The following is an 18,429-nucleotide window of genomic DNA, read 5'->3' as shown; positions in this document are numbered from 1 at the left end:
ATTGACACTAAGTATTACAATTAGCCTCTTAGGCTTTCTGCTTGCTATTCAAGTAGAGACAGCCTTCACACTGTGGGATAAAGGTCACAGTTCAGGATGTTCACAGAGCAAGCGTTATTGACTGTATAGATCTAGCTCTGCTCATGCATGCTAGTAATTGTAAATAAATGAGGGCTTCCATCAACAAATATTTTCACCATTGTTTGATCTGTCTTTTTTTGATTGATGACCTAATTTAAGACCAATTTAATAATATCCATCACAATTTCCCAGAGCCAAATGTGAAGTTGTCATATTTCAAAGGACTCAATGTCAACTAACTACTACTTTCCAGAGCTTTTGTAGCCCTCAAAGACCTCCCTCCTAGGGATTTTGGTCAAGCTATGTTTCCAAGATCAAGAAATAACTTTCAGGCTCGACTTCAGACGTCTTGTTTTCTCTTACCAATATTGCCAAACCCAAAGAGATGTCGTTTACCATGATTAAGTTAAGAAAAAGCAGGATTTCCTCACATTGGGGAAACTGCAACCGGAGAATGGTTGGAGTTTGTAATTGATAAACAACATTCAATCAATAATTGTTGCAGATAAATTATGTCACTTGATAACTAGTGTTATTTCTTGCAGCTTTAAAAAAAAAACTTCCCAGATTGGTGTGTGATTTCTGTTTCCACAGTAGCACAGCTTTCTGAATGTTGAGACTAACGGGGATTCCCGGCTACTTGTAACATGGCATACTTTATCATGAGGTTAGTGGCCTTTAATAGTCACCTGATTAAGGCCACACTGTGACCCTGAATAAGGAAGGCCATATGACGTATCACATTGGTCTTGTAAAAAAAGCTGGTCTCAATGCTGCAAGTGTTTCTAGAGTTTGGATCCTTTTAAGACATAGTACTATATCCTAATTTGTGCCAGAACCGTCCCCTACACTGAAACGTCACCACCAACTGCTTTAATTAGTCCTCCAAGTTGACCTGTATGAGAACTTTACTTAGAAAAGCGTCAGTGTAGTAGAATAATAAATTAATGTCAAGCAGCCAAAGAAGTACAATTTTTTTGTCATGTTACTTTTTTAGGGAAGTCCCAACGGTTCTTGGGAAAAGAGCTGATTGGGCAAACTAAGTTATTTCTGGAAAAACATAACATTCTGTGCATCATAAATACCGTGAAGATACACTCTTTGTTGGGTTTCCAAATAATGCTGCATAGCTACCGGCACTGCTCCTTCTGTTGAAATACCCTGGCGGGAGTAAAGTAAACACGAGGCTTAACCTTCAGCACTACATCTGACATAGCTTTTAAATCTAAAATAAAATGCATTTTCAGATCATTTGAGTTTTCTAAGTGGCTGCCCTACTGGTCTGCTGACTGTTGTTGCACAACTCCTCCGGGTAGTATATTTTCTACTTTCCCAGTATTACCTCCATGGCCCTTTTCCTTGAGTTACTCTACACATTAATACTGACAGTGAATAAGACATGTTCTCACACTAAAGGTAACCAGACCTGTATAGGATTTTATAGGTCTTTCAATAACTGATGCCATGTTGGAACATTGTTTGAATCTTCAGGGAAGTCTGGTGCTTGTAAAATTTGAGCATTTTTATTTATTTTCCAGATAAAATATGGGTGTTTCTTAATACAGCCTCAGCCAGTCACTGTTGAAGCTGCTTCAACGGAGGTGTGAAAGTATTGGTACACTTTCACATATGGCATCAGTCCTTCACTTTCAGTGGCCCTGATACAGCTAGCATTGGTGTTTGACCTATTGTCGCTACAAGTTTGTCCAAAATCAAATCTATTGCTTTTTGTGTTGTGCTATAAACTAATGTGATAAGGATTAATGTTTCGTTTTGTGTGAAGGATGCACAGGTCTGGAAAGTTTGAGAAAACATTTTGTAATAACCACATTTTCATGTTTTTAACAACTTAGACACTCTTCTGTCATTTCCACTGAGATGTCTCTTAAAGTGAAAGAAACCTTTGCCCTAAATTCCAAATAGGCACCAAGTTATTTAACTATAGCAATACATGTACACACCTTTGTTTTATACTAGCATGCTATTCCTTGTTTATTGAGATAAGCTTGAAACATCAGGGCTGGACTTGCTCTAGACCAGGACCAGCTAGCTACTCTTTGCAATGATTGAAAAAGCCTCCTATCTTCACAAGTCAGTGTTTTTGGCCCATAAAAGGCCACAGAGGACACCACCCAAGATAGAGTAGTAGACCAAAGAATAGACTTCTTGGAAATGTATTGAGTGAGTAACTGAACAATATCAGTTTGTAATTTGTATCTTGGTCATTGACCACACAAAAAAACAATTGCCCATTAGCCGTATCAAACGATAGAGATACAACAACCATTCTTCCGTTCTTTAATGACAAGCGGTTTGAAAGTGATCCAGCCTGGGTGTCGATTCAAAGGCAGAAGCAGTAGGCCGTCACGGTAGATAGTCTTTTACCTTGCTTGATTTGTGACTCGTAATTGTTGTGCGGTGGGTCTGAGTGGCAACAGCAGGAGTGTCTGCTGTTGCCACTCAGACCCTTCCTCTCTCAGTGTTCAGTATTTACCTGTTATTCTGTGGTACATGTTTTATAGGCTCCATACAATTGTCTTTATTTTTTCCCCAAGATTCTGAATAGATGATTGATGTACAACTATCGGTGGTGTACCCCTTCAGGGCCTGACCCTGCTGATGAATGCAGGGTCCCCGTCAGCTTGATATGATTGTTTGTGAGGTTTGAGACAGTACAGTACAATCCCAGAGTGCTTGACAAACACCCGGTTGATTATTTTCAGATGTGTTGTGGAGCGATGTCCTGGATTATAGCACAGTTTGTGTAATATCATTCTTGGCAGTCTCAGTCTCAGTAAACCAAAATCACATTGCATTGGGTCATTTGGTTCAGCACAGTAGCTCTGTACATCATATTGTTGAAGACAGTTTGCTGTCTGTGTTGAGTAACACACGGCAGAGGTGTGAGTGGGAGAGCTAACACTTTTCAGTAAACGACAATGCTCTGTCAGTTACTGTGCTCCCTTTCAACCCAGAGTGTATTGCACAATGTGGACATCTTTCAGTACTTATTTGTTACATTCAAAAGCAATTTTCAAGGTAATTTCAAATGTCACATCTGCCTTGGAGGCCAATTGCAAACAGTGAATTTCTCAAGAAATGGATGATAAAATAATCCACTTTGAAGACATTTAAAGAGAGTGACCAAGCCTTTAGTCTGCACTGCTGATGCATGTGTGTAACCAGTACTGTACAGCGTCACAATCAATACTATATCCATTTATCTAGAATCTAGGTGTGTTTTTCAGTGGTACTGTAAGTGTGTGCCGCAGTCTCATGCAATGAGGAAAAGGCTTTCAAACCACGCAGCTGTGGTTGTGGCTCTTAAGTGCTGTAATTTCCTGTTTTCTGAAGACACTTGATCTACACAAATCCCAGCTGATTGCAGTATTGATTCCTCCTACTAATGGTGGGTGTGCTGCTCTCTGGCATATCCTGTGCATTTTATGTTCATTGCTTCTCTATGCCATGATGACAAATTAGTATCTTTAGAAGAATGATACATTAAGAAAAAACTGTTTTGTTTAGAGACTTTTCACAGCAGGGAGTGGAAAAGCCTTTTGTCACATTAATTAGGGAGAAAAACCTTTATTCCATTATCTTTACCTGCTTCTTTCTGTCTAGGGTCAATGTCGTCTGGAAGCTGTCCTTGCATGCTTTTAGTGTACGGCAGGTTAACACCTTGAAAATCCCACAAGCACTAGCGTTAGCAATAACCCTCAAGAGAATAAGCAGTCAAACATGAAATAAAAACTGTCCAGAAACTGAAACAATCATTATGCGGTGCGTATTTTAGTTGTGGTTGTGTGCTAAATAAAAGTCGTGAGATAAAACGTAGGTGACGATCACACAGATCTGTGTGTAGCTGTAAGGTAACGGAAACATTCTTCAAAGTTAAACAAGAAACAAAACTCAATTGCAACAGACTGAAGAATTTGTTCCATCAGCTGTACCTTTATTCTGCTGTTTTTTGGGGGAAAATCTGGAAAGTTTTGCTCACAATTTTGGTTCATCCTTGACTACGACGAGCAGTGGGACATGGAAACATGCCTTTCTTTGAAGGCATTGTACACTTATGTAGCCAGAATAAGGTTGGAGTGACTGTTTCTTAAAGGTAAAGAAATGAATGCAACAGATGCAAGCCCCCCTTGAGTCTTGTGTAGAGAAGGCATGGGGCCAAGGGGGTGTTTTAGGTGCTATTACACCCTCGACTGGCAGTTTGTTTTGAAGTATAATGATGACTCAACCCTCCTCCATACCTTATCCTCTTGAAGGTTGAAGACATCTCTCAGGAGTCAGTTTAGGTCTAATCTAGTGTTTCCTCTGAGTGGGTTTGCTCTAATTAATTCCATAATGAGCCTCTCTTTGATGTGAGCTAAAATAAAACACTGCCGGGACACACCTCTGCGTGAGGGAGAGTTGTTAAAGAAAGTGTCATAGTGTCAACCTGTTGAAGGACAAGAGGCCAGCCAATCACCTGAATCCCCTGCTGATTCTCCATCTGCTGTCCCTCCTCGGATCTTCCCCTAAGTCAATAGCCTCCATCTAGAAAGGGTATTTTTAGTCGGCTGCCTGCTCCCTTGAAAGCAAATAACCCACTTTTTAACAGTCTGTCAACGCACACATACACAAGCTGGCTTTGCACAAGGAGCTGTGCTACGGGGGGTCCCAACAATTTGGTTTTTGAAATGAAAGGCCTCTGTTGCCACTGTTGTAAATTTGAACATTTTAATTTAGATTTTTCTTTGGGTTCTAGCAGCTTTCATAAGGTGTGTTCTTAACGAGGTGTTTTGCGCTGGATCCGAGGAAATTAAATCCTGTTCCATGAAGTGAAGGCTGTGATTGGTTGGAAAGAAATCAAAGCAGTTTAGGGATGCTGTGTGCTTTGTGTGCTGTGGTTGTTGGAAAAGTCATTCTAAGCCTTCCTGGAAAGAAATCTGTCAATGATTTATGTGCTTGTTTTGCATAGCAAATGAAGTGGTTTTGATTTTTTTGTTTGTGATCCTCCTAATGACATTGAACATGGGGTGCTGCAGACAAATATGATCGTTGTATTTCATATATATATTTATAAAAGATAATTTTTTGGCATTTTATATGCTTTATTTATAGTGCATCTATAGACACAGAGATGAAATGGGGCATAGAGGGGAATGACATGCAATGAACTGACGGGTTTAGGTCGGATTCAAACCTGGTCTGCTGCTAGGACTGAGCCTCATGGGGGGAGGGGAAGGGGGGGACGCTCTAACCACTACCATAAGCACCCCCTTTCGGATATATTTTGAGGGTTAAAAAAGTAAACTACAGCTTAAATGGACAGGGTGTTTTGGTGAAGATTAGGTCTACGCTGACTTGCTAAGTTTGACACGACAAGTCTTTTGGAAGAGCAATTCTGTTGAACTTTTACAGCTCTCAAGAAAAACCGACTTGACTTGACTTCCTCGTACTGTATGTGGCTGAAATATGGAGCATCATTATCTGCTTATGTACTGTATGTTTGACTAAAGTCAACAATTTAATTTAACCTCTCCATTTATAAAGGCTACCTAAAGTGTCTTATGAAACCTTTAAACAAATTATCCAAAGCACTGACTCTCAGTCCCAACATCTGAAATCTTTATATCCTACGCATCCAATTCTGTAATTGGATAGCATCTCTCTTCTTGCCTCTTAAAGGCCCATGTTTTTCCAATACAATCCTCCCCAGTTTGTAACGCAGGCTTATCTGTCATAAATGTATAGTCCAAGTCTACTACAAGTTGAAACTTTCATGAATAATATCAAAGTTGACATAGATTATACAGACCTTCACAGAATATTATACTACTCCTTTCAAAGTATGAGTAGGATTCGCAGGGACCGGTGAAGAATGTAAAACCACTGGGCCGCCCTTTAATCTAAACTGACATACACATTTCATTAGAAGCTTACTTGTTTGTATGTCAGAGTTAAAAAGAGACCTCCACATTAGAACTGTACTGTACTGCTCCGTGGTTTAACCTCAAATGCTGCGATAGACCTGTGCGTGTGTGTTATTAGTGCCAGGTGTAACCAAGCAACCATTGCTTTTTTGAGACTCCTCATCTGTACTCTAATTATTTCAAATGGCTGCGTGCTGTGAAGCTTGGTTTACTTTGAATTTTATTTTTTAGCTGTAGGCCTATTTCTCTTACCCCATGCCCGTCTCTTCTGAGAAAGTGAGAAGTGGGCATGCTGGTCCTGGAAGGGAAGAAAAGCACTGTTGTACGCAAAATAACAGCAGCTGCGGCAGGACAGACACATGTAGAGATCAGCAGAACCTAATGAAAATAATAATATTGTAGTTAAAATTTAGGCCAGCAGGAAAGAGCGTGAGGGGCAATTGGGAGTGTGAGGAGAAAGAAGACACTCATGTGGTGGCCATGTGTTCCCAGCAGATCGCCACAGGGGTCTTTAACGGCACTGGCCTTGACGTAATTTCCCCACCAGCCTCAGTTTAAAATTGCCTGCTGTAATACCAGGACGGGAATGCTACCACTCTATAAGCCAAAGAATGTCTCTCTGAGGACCCATACGGGGTAAACCAGTATGTGCACTTCAGGTCATGACCCTCTGAGGTCAGAAGGTTGTGAGCTCTGCTCAACTCGGTGAGCTTATTGTTACTATTTAAATCCAGCAGAGCCACATGTGCTATTAACGTCACTTTTAAACGTCACCTCTTATGCAAAATGCACTTTTTCAATTTTTTCGACATTGAAGGTCATGATGTCTCAAAGTATAAGAAAATACTTTTTCACTTTCTTCACCGTAAAAAGCACCAGCCAGATTGTTTACCTGTTATGATGTCATAATAAGAGAAGCTGAGCCCCCAATTACCAACCAAACTCATCACTACCTCCACCTGTGTCAAGCACATCCCCCGATACCCCTCAAACTAACTATTAGTCCCCCAAATTGAGCTGTCCCCCATGTCGATCTAGCCAATCAGAACAGACTGGGCTTTTTGAAAGGCAGGGCTAAATGAGACGGACTCTAAAATGGAGCATTTTAGACATAGGCGGAAACAAGGAGATTTAGCAAAGGTACTGTGAGAAATACTGTGTAGTTGTTTTCGGACACTACACGATGAAAACAGTTTCCAGTATAAACCCAAATTACAATTTTGAGCCTGTGAATTGGCATAATATGTTAGATTTATTGAATGAGCACTTTGAGTTACTACTTACTACAGTACATATAGTCAGCATTTAGAGTTGTCCTCTTCCAGCTTTCTCTGGTTGAGGCGAGACGGCGAGGATCTGGTCCCCCCTCAGCATCGGAAGTCCTCATGCATCCACACTATTTTTATTATATATTATGTTATACTGTTTGAATGTGTTCTATTGTATGCAATGTGAAGCCCACTGAGGCAAATGCAAATTTGTGATTCTGGACTATACAAATAAAATTGATTTGATTTGATTTGATTTAGGCACTCTCCTTCTGGTAACTGTTATCTTGTGAGAATCTACTGAGAGGCAACTTCTCAATACATGTACACAAGTGTTGTTTCATAACTTCCTACTTCCTATTATAGATAGTGTATGTCAACACACATTACACTGCAATTCATAATTTTTTTCAAAAAAAATTAAAAGAAGAAAGATGTTTGCAGCCCCCTCTCGATCCTCTGGCGCACAGGGGGAAATTCTCTGGAGGGTGGGCATACACAGCGATAGCCTGCCTATCAGTTTTAGCAACAGAGCTAACCACCTTATTTTTGTGTGACTTGAGACTTTGTTTTTAAATGAAAAATTTTGCATAGTCAATCTTTAAGGGATAGGTGAGAAAATATCGTTCTGTGGTTTGACTAAACACACCTTTCAAGGTTATTGTAAAACTTTGTAGCTTTGAGTTGAACTATGTTCGAACGACCTTGGACTGGTTTCAGTTTGACTCCCCATTTTGGTCAGCATGACCAGCCACTGACAGTGCTTTGCATTGTTTTGGTTGAATTCAGGGATTGGGCATTTGCAATCAACAAATACCTCGTTACAAGATAAGCTCTGTGCTCCGAGACAGTGCTGTGATGGTGTCCTACTTTAAAGAAGACCTGATAAGACAAGACATGATAAGTTGAAAGTTGTGGTTTTTATTAAACTGAAAAGGAAGAAATATTGTCACAAGGTCACATTGAAAGTCACATGTCCAGGATTTATCACTGTTGTGCAAATGCAAGTGATAGAATGTAATAAAAAAAGATTCACGCTGGAGGAGTTTGTCTCAAACTATGTCTTTGATGTTCTCACGTTAGAGACATTGACTCATATTTTCCAACCAAATGAACACTTCTATTATTCCTTCCTTTTTGCTTATAATAGGCACTTATCAGGAGGGCAAGGCTACTTTAGAAATACTATTGTGATGGCAGGGATTTTAAATAGTTTTTCACTTAAATACCAAGGAGACTCTTTTGGTTCCCCACGCTGTCTCAAAAGTAGGCCATGGGCTGAGAAAACAGAGGCCTGGGCAAAAGAAGAACGAGGAGGGAGAGAGAATGTGAGCGGGTTGGAGCTCCAGAGGAGGTGCATGTGGAGGAGAGAGGCTGGGGAGGGTATGGGTTTATTTTTACCTCTCTGCCAGAGTAGCCCCACGTTCTAATTAACTGCAAATTAACTTCTGACAAACTGAGGGCAGCTTGCAGAGTTTAGCCTGCAGAAACAGAATCGGTTCGCCCTCCATTCCGCATATAGCCCACTTTCTCTCCAGGGCCCAGGCCTCTGAGGGGCCAGCCAGTGTTCCTCTGAGCTGGCCTGCAGGGCTGACATCGGTTCCCCTCAACCATCACATCCAGCCCAAATATGAGCGATTGAGAAAAGCTTGGTGAACTTCTGCACGACCAAGCTGCTTTTCATTCAACTCCCTGCTCTACGTCGATGTAAACTAGGACACTTATTCCCCCGATGAGATACTTCAAGACTTGTTTGTAAAGCTGTCAACAGTATAGTTTTATCGACTCATTACCAAGGTCCACCCCATCCGTCAAGTTGGTGTCTGTTGCATTTTTTGGCCATACAATCGACTTTAGGAAGTCAGTATGACATGACAGAGAAAATCAATTTATTGTGTTGATCAGACTGAAACCGTACTAAATCTAATTTCTCAAAGCTCGACTTGTATGTAAACGTACTGAGTTTTTAGTCAATCTCCTAGGGATGGGATCATCCGAAGCAATATCGGCACTATCAGGTCCGATATGGCTTCAATCTACGTATCGGATATCGGACTGATACTCCGAATTTTTGAGTTCTGAGGTGCTTCTGCATTCAAACAGTTCACAGCAGTTAAGACAGACACACGTTGTTGCATTTTTGTGTATTTGTTGCTCTTTAAATTAGAATTGCTGTGTTGCTTAAGCCTTCCTAACCTGACACATAACATCACCACCAACAAAGAAATGTGTAATAATTACAATATCGGACAGTATTGGTATCGGCAGATATCCAATACCCAGATATCGGAATCGGATCGTACTGAAAAATAGTGGATCGGTGCAATCTCCCTAGCACCAGTGTCTGTGTGAATTAATTGTGAAACACCTGACACCTTTTGAATATGCTATACAAACACTCGTCCTGGGAGAAACAACAAGTGGAAAGAGTTTAAAAACATCTGGATGATTCATCTTGGGCTGTCCCTTTACCTGATGGTGCTATCGCTGTGGTCCCACTCTTCAGTAACATGACACTCATGAATAAACATATTTTAAATGTGGTTTTGTTGCAACATTTGCCACCAACTCAGTCACACACTGCATAATGTACAATGATAAAAGGCACACTGCAAACTAAATAAGAGCAACAACTTTTACCTATGTTCTGAGCTGTCAGTGTAAGTTTATGACTGTTTGTGGCCCTTTCACACTTCTATCCCAATGGTCAGGTGGCAAGTCTCTGGTCTGAACTCTTCTGTTCCTCTGTCTGCCCGAGTGTATCCGTCTCACTCTCTCTTTCTCTTCCTCCATCCCTGTGACTAATGACAAGGTCCAGTGCTTATGCCCTTATATAGACCTATGCTCTGTCTGATCTGGCTGAGGCTGGGACGATGGTGAACACACACAACACACACACTTGCTAAGTCTTGAGGCATTTATGCCCTTCAGTCGTGAGGTCATGAGTGCATTAATTTTTCTATTAGCCTCTTAGTAAATGTGATAAATTCCTGCTCTGTGATAAAGGGAGAGTTTATTTTGGGGAGTACATCCATTCACTTTCTTTCCAAGCGTTAAGGCGGGGACACACTACTACAACTGTCTTGCCGATTATAAATAAGAATTGGGTGTAAGGACTGATCGTCAGTTGGCATTGCCAATCGGCTGATAGAATCATCTAGTGTGGGACCTTTAAAGATGCTAATCCGAAGACTTCAGATCCAGGCCTTTTTCGTAAAGGTTTTTAAAACATGTTTGAAATTTGCAACTGACAACGCAGACAAATCACTTTTATGTTGTTGATATCACTGATGTGTCTGAGTGTAGAGCTAGAGCCAGAAGGCTGCTAATCATAGCCTATAGCAAAAGAAGCAGGGAGGGAAGCAGCTAAGCTTCTGTGCTTGCTTTGGGTGAAAAGCAGCTCTGTAGCCCACACATGAATACTTGTATCTTTTTTCACTAATCTGTACTTAAATATAATTAGGGCAATTTGTAGTTTCATGTGGAGTCATGTGCAGTCGGTAACTACTTCTCTGTGAGAACAGTCAGAGTGATGTTTTATTGCGATCAGCGCACCTGTATAAAATGAATGTCAATCACCTAGTCAGGCTTATTTACAGCTATGCTTCAGATCATTCACCATATCTAAAGAGGAGCTTGTGTGATCCTAAAGAGTCTCAAGCTTAACACACAACAGAGTTTTCAGACTTTATTCAGATTTAGATATTTCATTATCTGTGCCTACATTGAAATAAGTTACAAATAATCAAATGTTTTTGTCAAAAAAAGTAAAATGTTTCTTAATAGTTGTCAGTCATAGGGATATGGTTTTCGGTTTGCCTTTTGCCTAATGCCAACCAAGGATACTTCATCATGTTACAGATACCGACAGAGCCTGCAGATCCCTTGTGTATTCTTATTATAGACCAGTTTTGTTTGGACAAACTCTCCAACACACACACACACACACACACACACACACACACACACACACACACACACACACACACACACACACACACACACACACACACACACACACACACACACACACACACACACACACACACACACACACACAGACAGAGAGAGAGAGCTGTTCATCAGACCTAGTTATCGACATAGGGAGATCTCTCCTTAAATGGTAGACTGCCCCGGGCCATGTCTCTGTTTCCACTGCACAAACCAAATGTAGTCCAGGTCTAGGAATAGCCTTTTAAAGAGAGGGGGGGGGGGGGGGGGGTGACAGATGAAAGGCAGAACAAAATAAGGTGAGAAAAAGAAAGATGTCCATGCGCAGGAGAACAAGGTTCTTGAGCCTGAGAGAAAGATACTGTAATTATTGTATGGTGAGGAAACCGCCCGGTCAGAAAAAGGCACAGACAGCAGCATATGGTTGTACACAGATAGCCTACACATGGGTGAGAAGTTAAAGTAGAAAAGTGAATAAATGAGTGAATAAACCCTGATCAATAAACGTGAAAGAGACATTTGAAAGGGACTGTTTATTGTTGGGACACTGATAGCAGGAGCGTCACTCATAAAGACTCACTGCCTAGTTGTTTCAATAGGAGCAGTGGCTAGAGGGACATCTGCATTTAGATCTATGGGAAAGACTCCATTAAATTGGGTGGGAAATGATGGTTGACTGTACTCAATTTGTCGACTGTGCTACTCGTGCATTTGTGTTGAAGTAAGGAAAAACAAAAGAGCAGCTTTTCCTCAGTTGACTGACTATTCCATTTAGTTAACAATTAAATTGAGAGAGAAGTTAAAGTAGGACCCGCAGTGCATTAACGCATCCTTACAAATATGAATGCACATGCGAGAGTTCAGTGGGGTGCAGAAACCATTGTGAAAAGTGATGTGGTCAGATGAGTCATCTTTCACCATATCCTCCACAAATGGGGGAGAGCATGTGTGGCGTCCAGCTAGATAGAACTCTATAGGCCTTAATGCTTGGCTCTGTAATGCTGTGGTTAGCATTTTACTGCCATGGTTCGATTCAACTTGTCTGCTTAGAGGGTGGACAATCAAAGCTCATCAATACAAATTTGTTGTTATTGAGATCACTTTTACCCTATCATGTAGCATGTCTATCGTGATGGGAATGCTCTCTTCCAGGATGACAATGACCCCATCCAATCTCACAAGTTTTTGTATGAGAAAATGTGTCCTTTTTAGATGTCAAACATCAGAGTTGGGTCTTACAAAACAGTATCCAGACGTCTGTTGGTTGGTATCGTTTCCTAGAGCAAAAATATGTGATCGAATCGATGTTGCATTTGAAACAAGTTAAAACAACCTTTTGAATCACACTGGATCGGATTTTGTCAGAACATGTCAGGGAAAAACTCTAAATAATGTCACTAACTTCCCATCTTTTTTTTCTCTCTTCTCTCTTTCTAGCCTGACAATCTACAGAAAACATGGCTGAGGGAGTTTTACCAGGTAAGCGAAGCAATAACCAGCATTCACATTCATGTCAGTCCAAGGGGAAAAAGAAAGAGATGTCTCACTTCAAACACATTTCAGAGACTATAGTAAAATCCAAACTTTGTGACCGCGAGTTGGTTTTTGACATTCTATTGTGCTTATTTCTCACGTCATCCTTTCCTTCTTTATTCATCCCCTGAACTACTACTGTTGCAAATCTAGTGGTGGATGTGTTAGTGACCCACCAGGCCATGTATGGGTTTCTATAACTTCAGGTGTTGTCATGAGACTGTGAGCACAAAACCCTGAGGCTTGCTGCTCACATGATTTTCTTTTTCAGTTGAAGCTTTGTAGGTTAAGCCAATAAAAAAAAAAAACGTCCTTTCTAAATCCACCTTTTTCGCCAAAGAGGAAATTTAAATGCACCTGTTTAAAGTTTTCATGTATTTCTATTGTTTAATAATAAACTGATCCTGTTTGTGAGTCTTTCTTATAAAAAACAATTCTTGCAGACTGATGTTGAGTTAAGCCGATGTGATTGCGTTCACCTCATTTTACCCTCCTCTCTAATGCCTTGTTTATTCAGAAGGCAAAAAGCTTGAGCTCAGTCATGTTTCATATCTGACCTTTTCATCTACATAGGAACCCCTGACTAACCACAACTCTTTCCACTGGGCTAAGGGAAGTGAGGCAGCTACACACTCTGTAGCGTTGTCTGAGAGTGACAGACGGAGAGCAGAGAGAGAGAGGGAGGGAGGTAGGGAGGGAGGGAGACAGATAGTTTTTCTACGATTACTAACGTTTTTCTACACAAACAAATCTGTAAAAAATGCATTGTGCAATTGGATCAGAAATGTAACATCATCTTTTGCTAAGAAATTTGATTTAATATCTTCTTTGTTTTGTAAATTTCATAGTATTGAGTTGCGTAACTTCAGTAACAGTAGTCTGTCATTTTTGGCACTCTATGAATCTGAAGAATAAGAGCATAACTAAAATAAGCTCTATCTCAAAATTCATCGGAAAGGAGGACGGCCTGAATTGAGCAATTCTCCTGAGCGTTACTCAACACTGTTGTCAGGCTGAATAGGCCACTATTGATTTGTGTGTCAGTGATAGGAGCGTGCCAGTGCCAACCAAGGGGCATTAGAGCCATGAATGTCTGTAGCCTGATGATGTAGCACCAATATCTCAGGCTTACTACGAGACAAGGCACTAACAAACATGGTACAGACACGGCCAGTCATTTAGGGCTAAATAACTAGAACTGAACACTTGAGGCTCAGAGTGATTTTCTTGTCGTTAGGAATAGGGTTTGACTTGCAGCTCTTTTCCAAATGAAAGTGAAAGTTTGCTTCTCTAAACTTCATTCATAATCTGGGATTTTTGAGGAAATGTGTTTGTGTGGGCAGACGTCAAACATACTTTTTGTCTCAAGAGTTCCTAAAAATAAATGTTGGAGCTCTTGAAAGCAGAGAAGTGAAAAAATATGATCAATATGTGTACGAACGCAGGCAAACTCTAAGCCTTCCCTTATGTGGCACGAAGGCTGTCCATGTTTTTTAGTGTTCCTACTGGCTATCAGTGCCTGCATTTGTGCATGTTGCCCACAAAAACATATATTTATATAGTAAAAGCTCCCTTTCTTTTTTCTGTCTGCTCGTCCTCCCACAAAGGCGCTAGAAATAAGCCGATTTGTCCACTGTCGCCATTTCTGTGTGGACTGTGGATGTTCAGTAGCTGGGAAAAAGTGGTTAGTTCAGACGTAAAACCATGTAAATACACAACATCTCAAACACTGTTGAGAAACACACACAATCTTATTTACTATTCCCAGAACGCTAGTCCGCTGGTAGTGACAGAAATGATTCCAGATTCTCCCTGAACACACAGGCAGGCAGCCAGAGGAGCGTCACTCTGTTTTGCCTCCAGCGTACACAAGAATGCTGTCTTTCACAAGTCTAAATATTGTCCCAAGGACAAAAAAAAGGAAAACTTCTTCTAGCCTCAATAGATAATCCTCAGAATGCTCCATAGCTCAACTTATCATGTTTAACATTTGCAACAAAACGTGTTGGTAAAGTACATGACACAGATATACAGCATTTGAGATTTGTATTCCCGTAAGAGATTGCCTCATCATGTGGGAGTCATTGATTTTCAACTATAAACTTAGAACGTATCATGCTGATCATTGTGTGGCAGGAAGGAGTAATAAACAGGATATGGCTGCTGAATCGATAAGGATTGCTGGTCAATTTCAGACCAATATACAATTTTCCATTGAGCCCTCTATATGTGCTCTATATGTTAAGTGGAGCTGAAACATATTGTGGCGGGCCTCATGGAGTCTACTTACTTTCACTAAGTAAAGAGTTTAAGTAGCTGTAGGTGTTTTGTGTACAATAGGATTAACAAACAAACGAATCCTGCCTTCCATGGAAGTATGTCCTGATGTTGTGTATTCTACTGAGGCTAAGCCCCACTTCAATATTTCTTTTCATTCCGTTATGGCTGAACTATGCATCTACTGGTACATATGTTCTTCCTTTTAAGAAAATAGAAGGTTTAGTTTCACTTTTGTGTAAAGAAACAATGATGACACCACAGCCATTGTGCATCATTTTCCATTTGTCAAAGTAATATAAAAGCAGTTTTAGACATACAGTATTTGTTTAACAGCTTCAGTCAGCGTTGATATCATTACACAAACTACTTGTAAGTTGTAGCTAATGGTCTGTTCATGCTTCCCAGCTGATCGTAAAAGGTCACAGTTGACAGGACCCAGGATTAATTACAATAGCTTTGGGCTTAATCTATTATTATCGCCCAATCTTACTCATCTTTAAAACTGGTTTGGAATTGGGACATTCCTAATTCCCAGTTTTAGGCTTTGTTCAGATTGCTCTCACAGCAAACTAATCTGAATCTGTCAAAAGGTCCTCACCATGCCAAGAGATTCACTTCATTTGAGAGCGTACAGCTCGTTAAAGAAGTTAGAAAAATACATTTAAACTAACATCTCCCTGGCTGCATGGCCTCTGCACGTCTTTTTCGACTTGGCTCACCTAATTGTTTGTCCCTGCCCTGCCAAAACATGTGGGCTGCCAGGTAATTCCAACCTGTATGTTTAGTTATATTGGATATCATGTGCGTGCGTGTGAAGAAGCATGTCCTGGTTGAGTCTGTTGAGGAATTCTGTTTGCATTGTGCAGCGGGCTTGCACATTGAAGAGGAAGGCATGTGTGTACGTAGTGAGAAAAGAGGGAAAGAAAAGCACACAGGGGGAGAGAGAGACAGAGAGAGAGAGAGAGAGACTTAGAGAGAGAGAGAGAGAGGTGTGTGCCCCTGTGTGTGTGAACCAGGCCTGTAGGCTCATGCCAGCTCCGCACCACTGCCGGCTGACGTCATGGAAAGAAGCATCAGACTCTGAACTCCCAATCAGCAGTGACTCCAATCAGCCACGCTAGCTCATCTTGACCCGTCTGCATTGCACAGTAGTCTCCCTGTGTCTGCTGAGCCGACCCTCGCCTGCTATCTGCTCATCTGTGTCAAGCTTTAAACGGAAAGAACCTCGGTGGATGTGAGAAAAATGAAAAGCACGTAGTGTGTTTGATACAGTCTAAGTGTCATGACTTCTGCTTCGAACTTGGCTTGGCAAGAATCCAAATTGCCTTTTTCACACAGGAAAACGTAACTCTCACACCCACAAGATTGAATCAGCGCCTTCACTTTGATCATATAGGGAGGGATCTTGTCACCAGGAAACCGTTCAAGAAGACTTGAGACGGTGATTGGCAGTTCACACTGTAACGGCCAGAAAAAAAATGTCACGTTGCTCAAAGGCATTCCACACTCTGTCAACTGTGTGGCTTACAGAACAATAAAAGCTGTTAAACTTGCTCTAATAGAGGCGTGATTACGATACAAGGCATTGTACGAGGATGTCTGTTGGTACCTGTACTCGTTCTACATATCTTGTTAAATGTGTTTCTATGCCATCTGTTATCTCGTTTCCCTCAGCTGTTCATCACAGTGAACATGACGGCAGATCAAGGCTGCAGCTCGAGGGAATTCCTTGAGGAAATAAAATGATTTATCTTGTGACGCACCTTGGTCACAGTTCTTCCACATGTTGTTGACACCAGATCTGTTGCGAGGCTCCCTCTCTCTCCTCTCACTTCTCATCACAAACAGCCTAATGTTGTGGAGGTGTTTTACTCAAACCCTGCAGTGTTAACTTATCCAGGCAGGTGAGAGAATAATACTGTACTGCACCAAAATCAGTCTGCAATTGCACATCTCTCTTCCACAGAGCTGCAGTGCAGGTGTAACAGTACAATCTCTGACAGGAATCTATCTTTGGGTATAAGGTTTCTAGGGGTGAAAAAGAAACCATGACACCCGGCAGTCTGAACTTAGTCATACATGCAAAGGCTGATAACACAAAATGAAACAATGTTAGTGCTATTACTCATTTGGCTTCTTCTTATTGTGTGCGATGAATATCAGAGGTGGTGAATTACAGGAAGGCACATGAACATCCATCAGGCTGACATACATTTAAAGAGACGGTTACTTTCTGACTTCTCCCACCATAAAAAGGGAAAAAATAAATTCAAATGTTAGCTACCAACAACAAGCTGTGAGTTCAATATTTTAATAAAGGTTTCTACTAGGTGTGGAGTCCAAAAAAAACTTTATTTTTATCACAGTGCCATTGCTGAATGTCCTTTTTTCAGCCTTTGTCTGAAACACTCTGTTTGAGAGCCTGAATCTAAGTGTCCGTTTGGGGATGCATGGCTGCTTTATGACATCACAAGGGGGAACCTTTGACCTGGGATTTGGACACAGGTTTTCAGATAAGTGGAGATAAAGATAGACAGATGTTTATTCTCATGCTTTTGGAATCTGTAGTCACACAAGGAACCCATATTAATATTGCATTTTTATTTGTTTATAATATGTGTTCTTTAACTAGCTACTATTATTTGGAATGCCTGTGATAAGTGCAACAACTAAGGCTTTTTCCTCCTAAGTCTCTGCTTCTCATGTTCGCGAGTCTAATCAAATCCTGTAATCAGGGCTCTCGCTCTGTCTCGGGATATCCCAGTCTTTTGCATGTACGCAAAGCAGGCTCATTTGCCTGCTCCGCATGTGTGTGTAGTAGATGGGGTCAAATGGGATTCCGGCGTTGCTGCTGCGGTAGTGTAAACAGTGCTTTGCATGACACCACACTGAATTGAATCCCACAGCCAATTTGCTTTGGAAAGTCCTCCGGGGTCGTCACAGGCCCGGCGCTAGTGTCAGGTCCCCACATCCAGTCGTTTTGATCTGTAAATTGCAGTGAGGCACGGTGTTGGAGGTCAGCTCACTGATTTGATGTGTCCCAATATAACCCTGGGCCTGAGGGTAGATGTATTGGATATCAAGCCTTTTGATTTAATGATATGTCTTAAAGGTGTAGTGCGAAATAACATCTATCTTGGCGTCACCTGGTGGTGAAAGTTGTAGATTGCAACGCTCCCTTTGCTAACCCCTCCCGTTCGGAGACTTTAAAGAAGCTATGTTGGCCTTGAAGCTATTACTAAATATGTCATAATCCGCCACTGCCTTGAGTGTTTCCGCAATATCAAGTGATGAGTTAAAAACATATTTATTTATTCTGTAGTACTACATTTTCCGTCCTCCAACAGGTGCATTTTCTTATGAGTGAATTCACATACAGTTGAAGAATCCAA

At 41.0% G+C, this 18,429-nt stretch overlaps 1 protein-coding gene across 1 annotated transcript in view; it reads left to right on the top strand.

Moving 5' to 3' along the window:
• The window catches only part of inpp5a (inositol polyphosphate-5-phosphatase A), a 150,300-nt gene that overhangs the window by 23,467 nt on the left and 108,404 nt on the right, over window positions 1-18,429 (top strand). The window contains exon 2 of the mRNA XM_080036224.1: window positions 12,662-12,703. Within this exon, the coding sequence (XP_079892350.1) occupies window positions 12,662-12,703 (42 nt within the window). The remainder of the gene's footprint in view (window positions 1-12,661; window positions 12,704-18,429) is intronic.

Source organism: Ammodytes marinus (assembly GCF_949987685.1).
Source record: "Ammodytes marinus genome assembly, chromosome: 11".
In the NCBI taxonomy this organism is placed as follows: Eukaryota; Metazoa; Chordata; class Actinopteri; order Uranoscopiformes; family Ammodytidae; genus Ammodytes; species Ammodytes marinus.
This window is presented reverse-complemented; position numbering and strand designations above follow the sequence as displayed.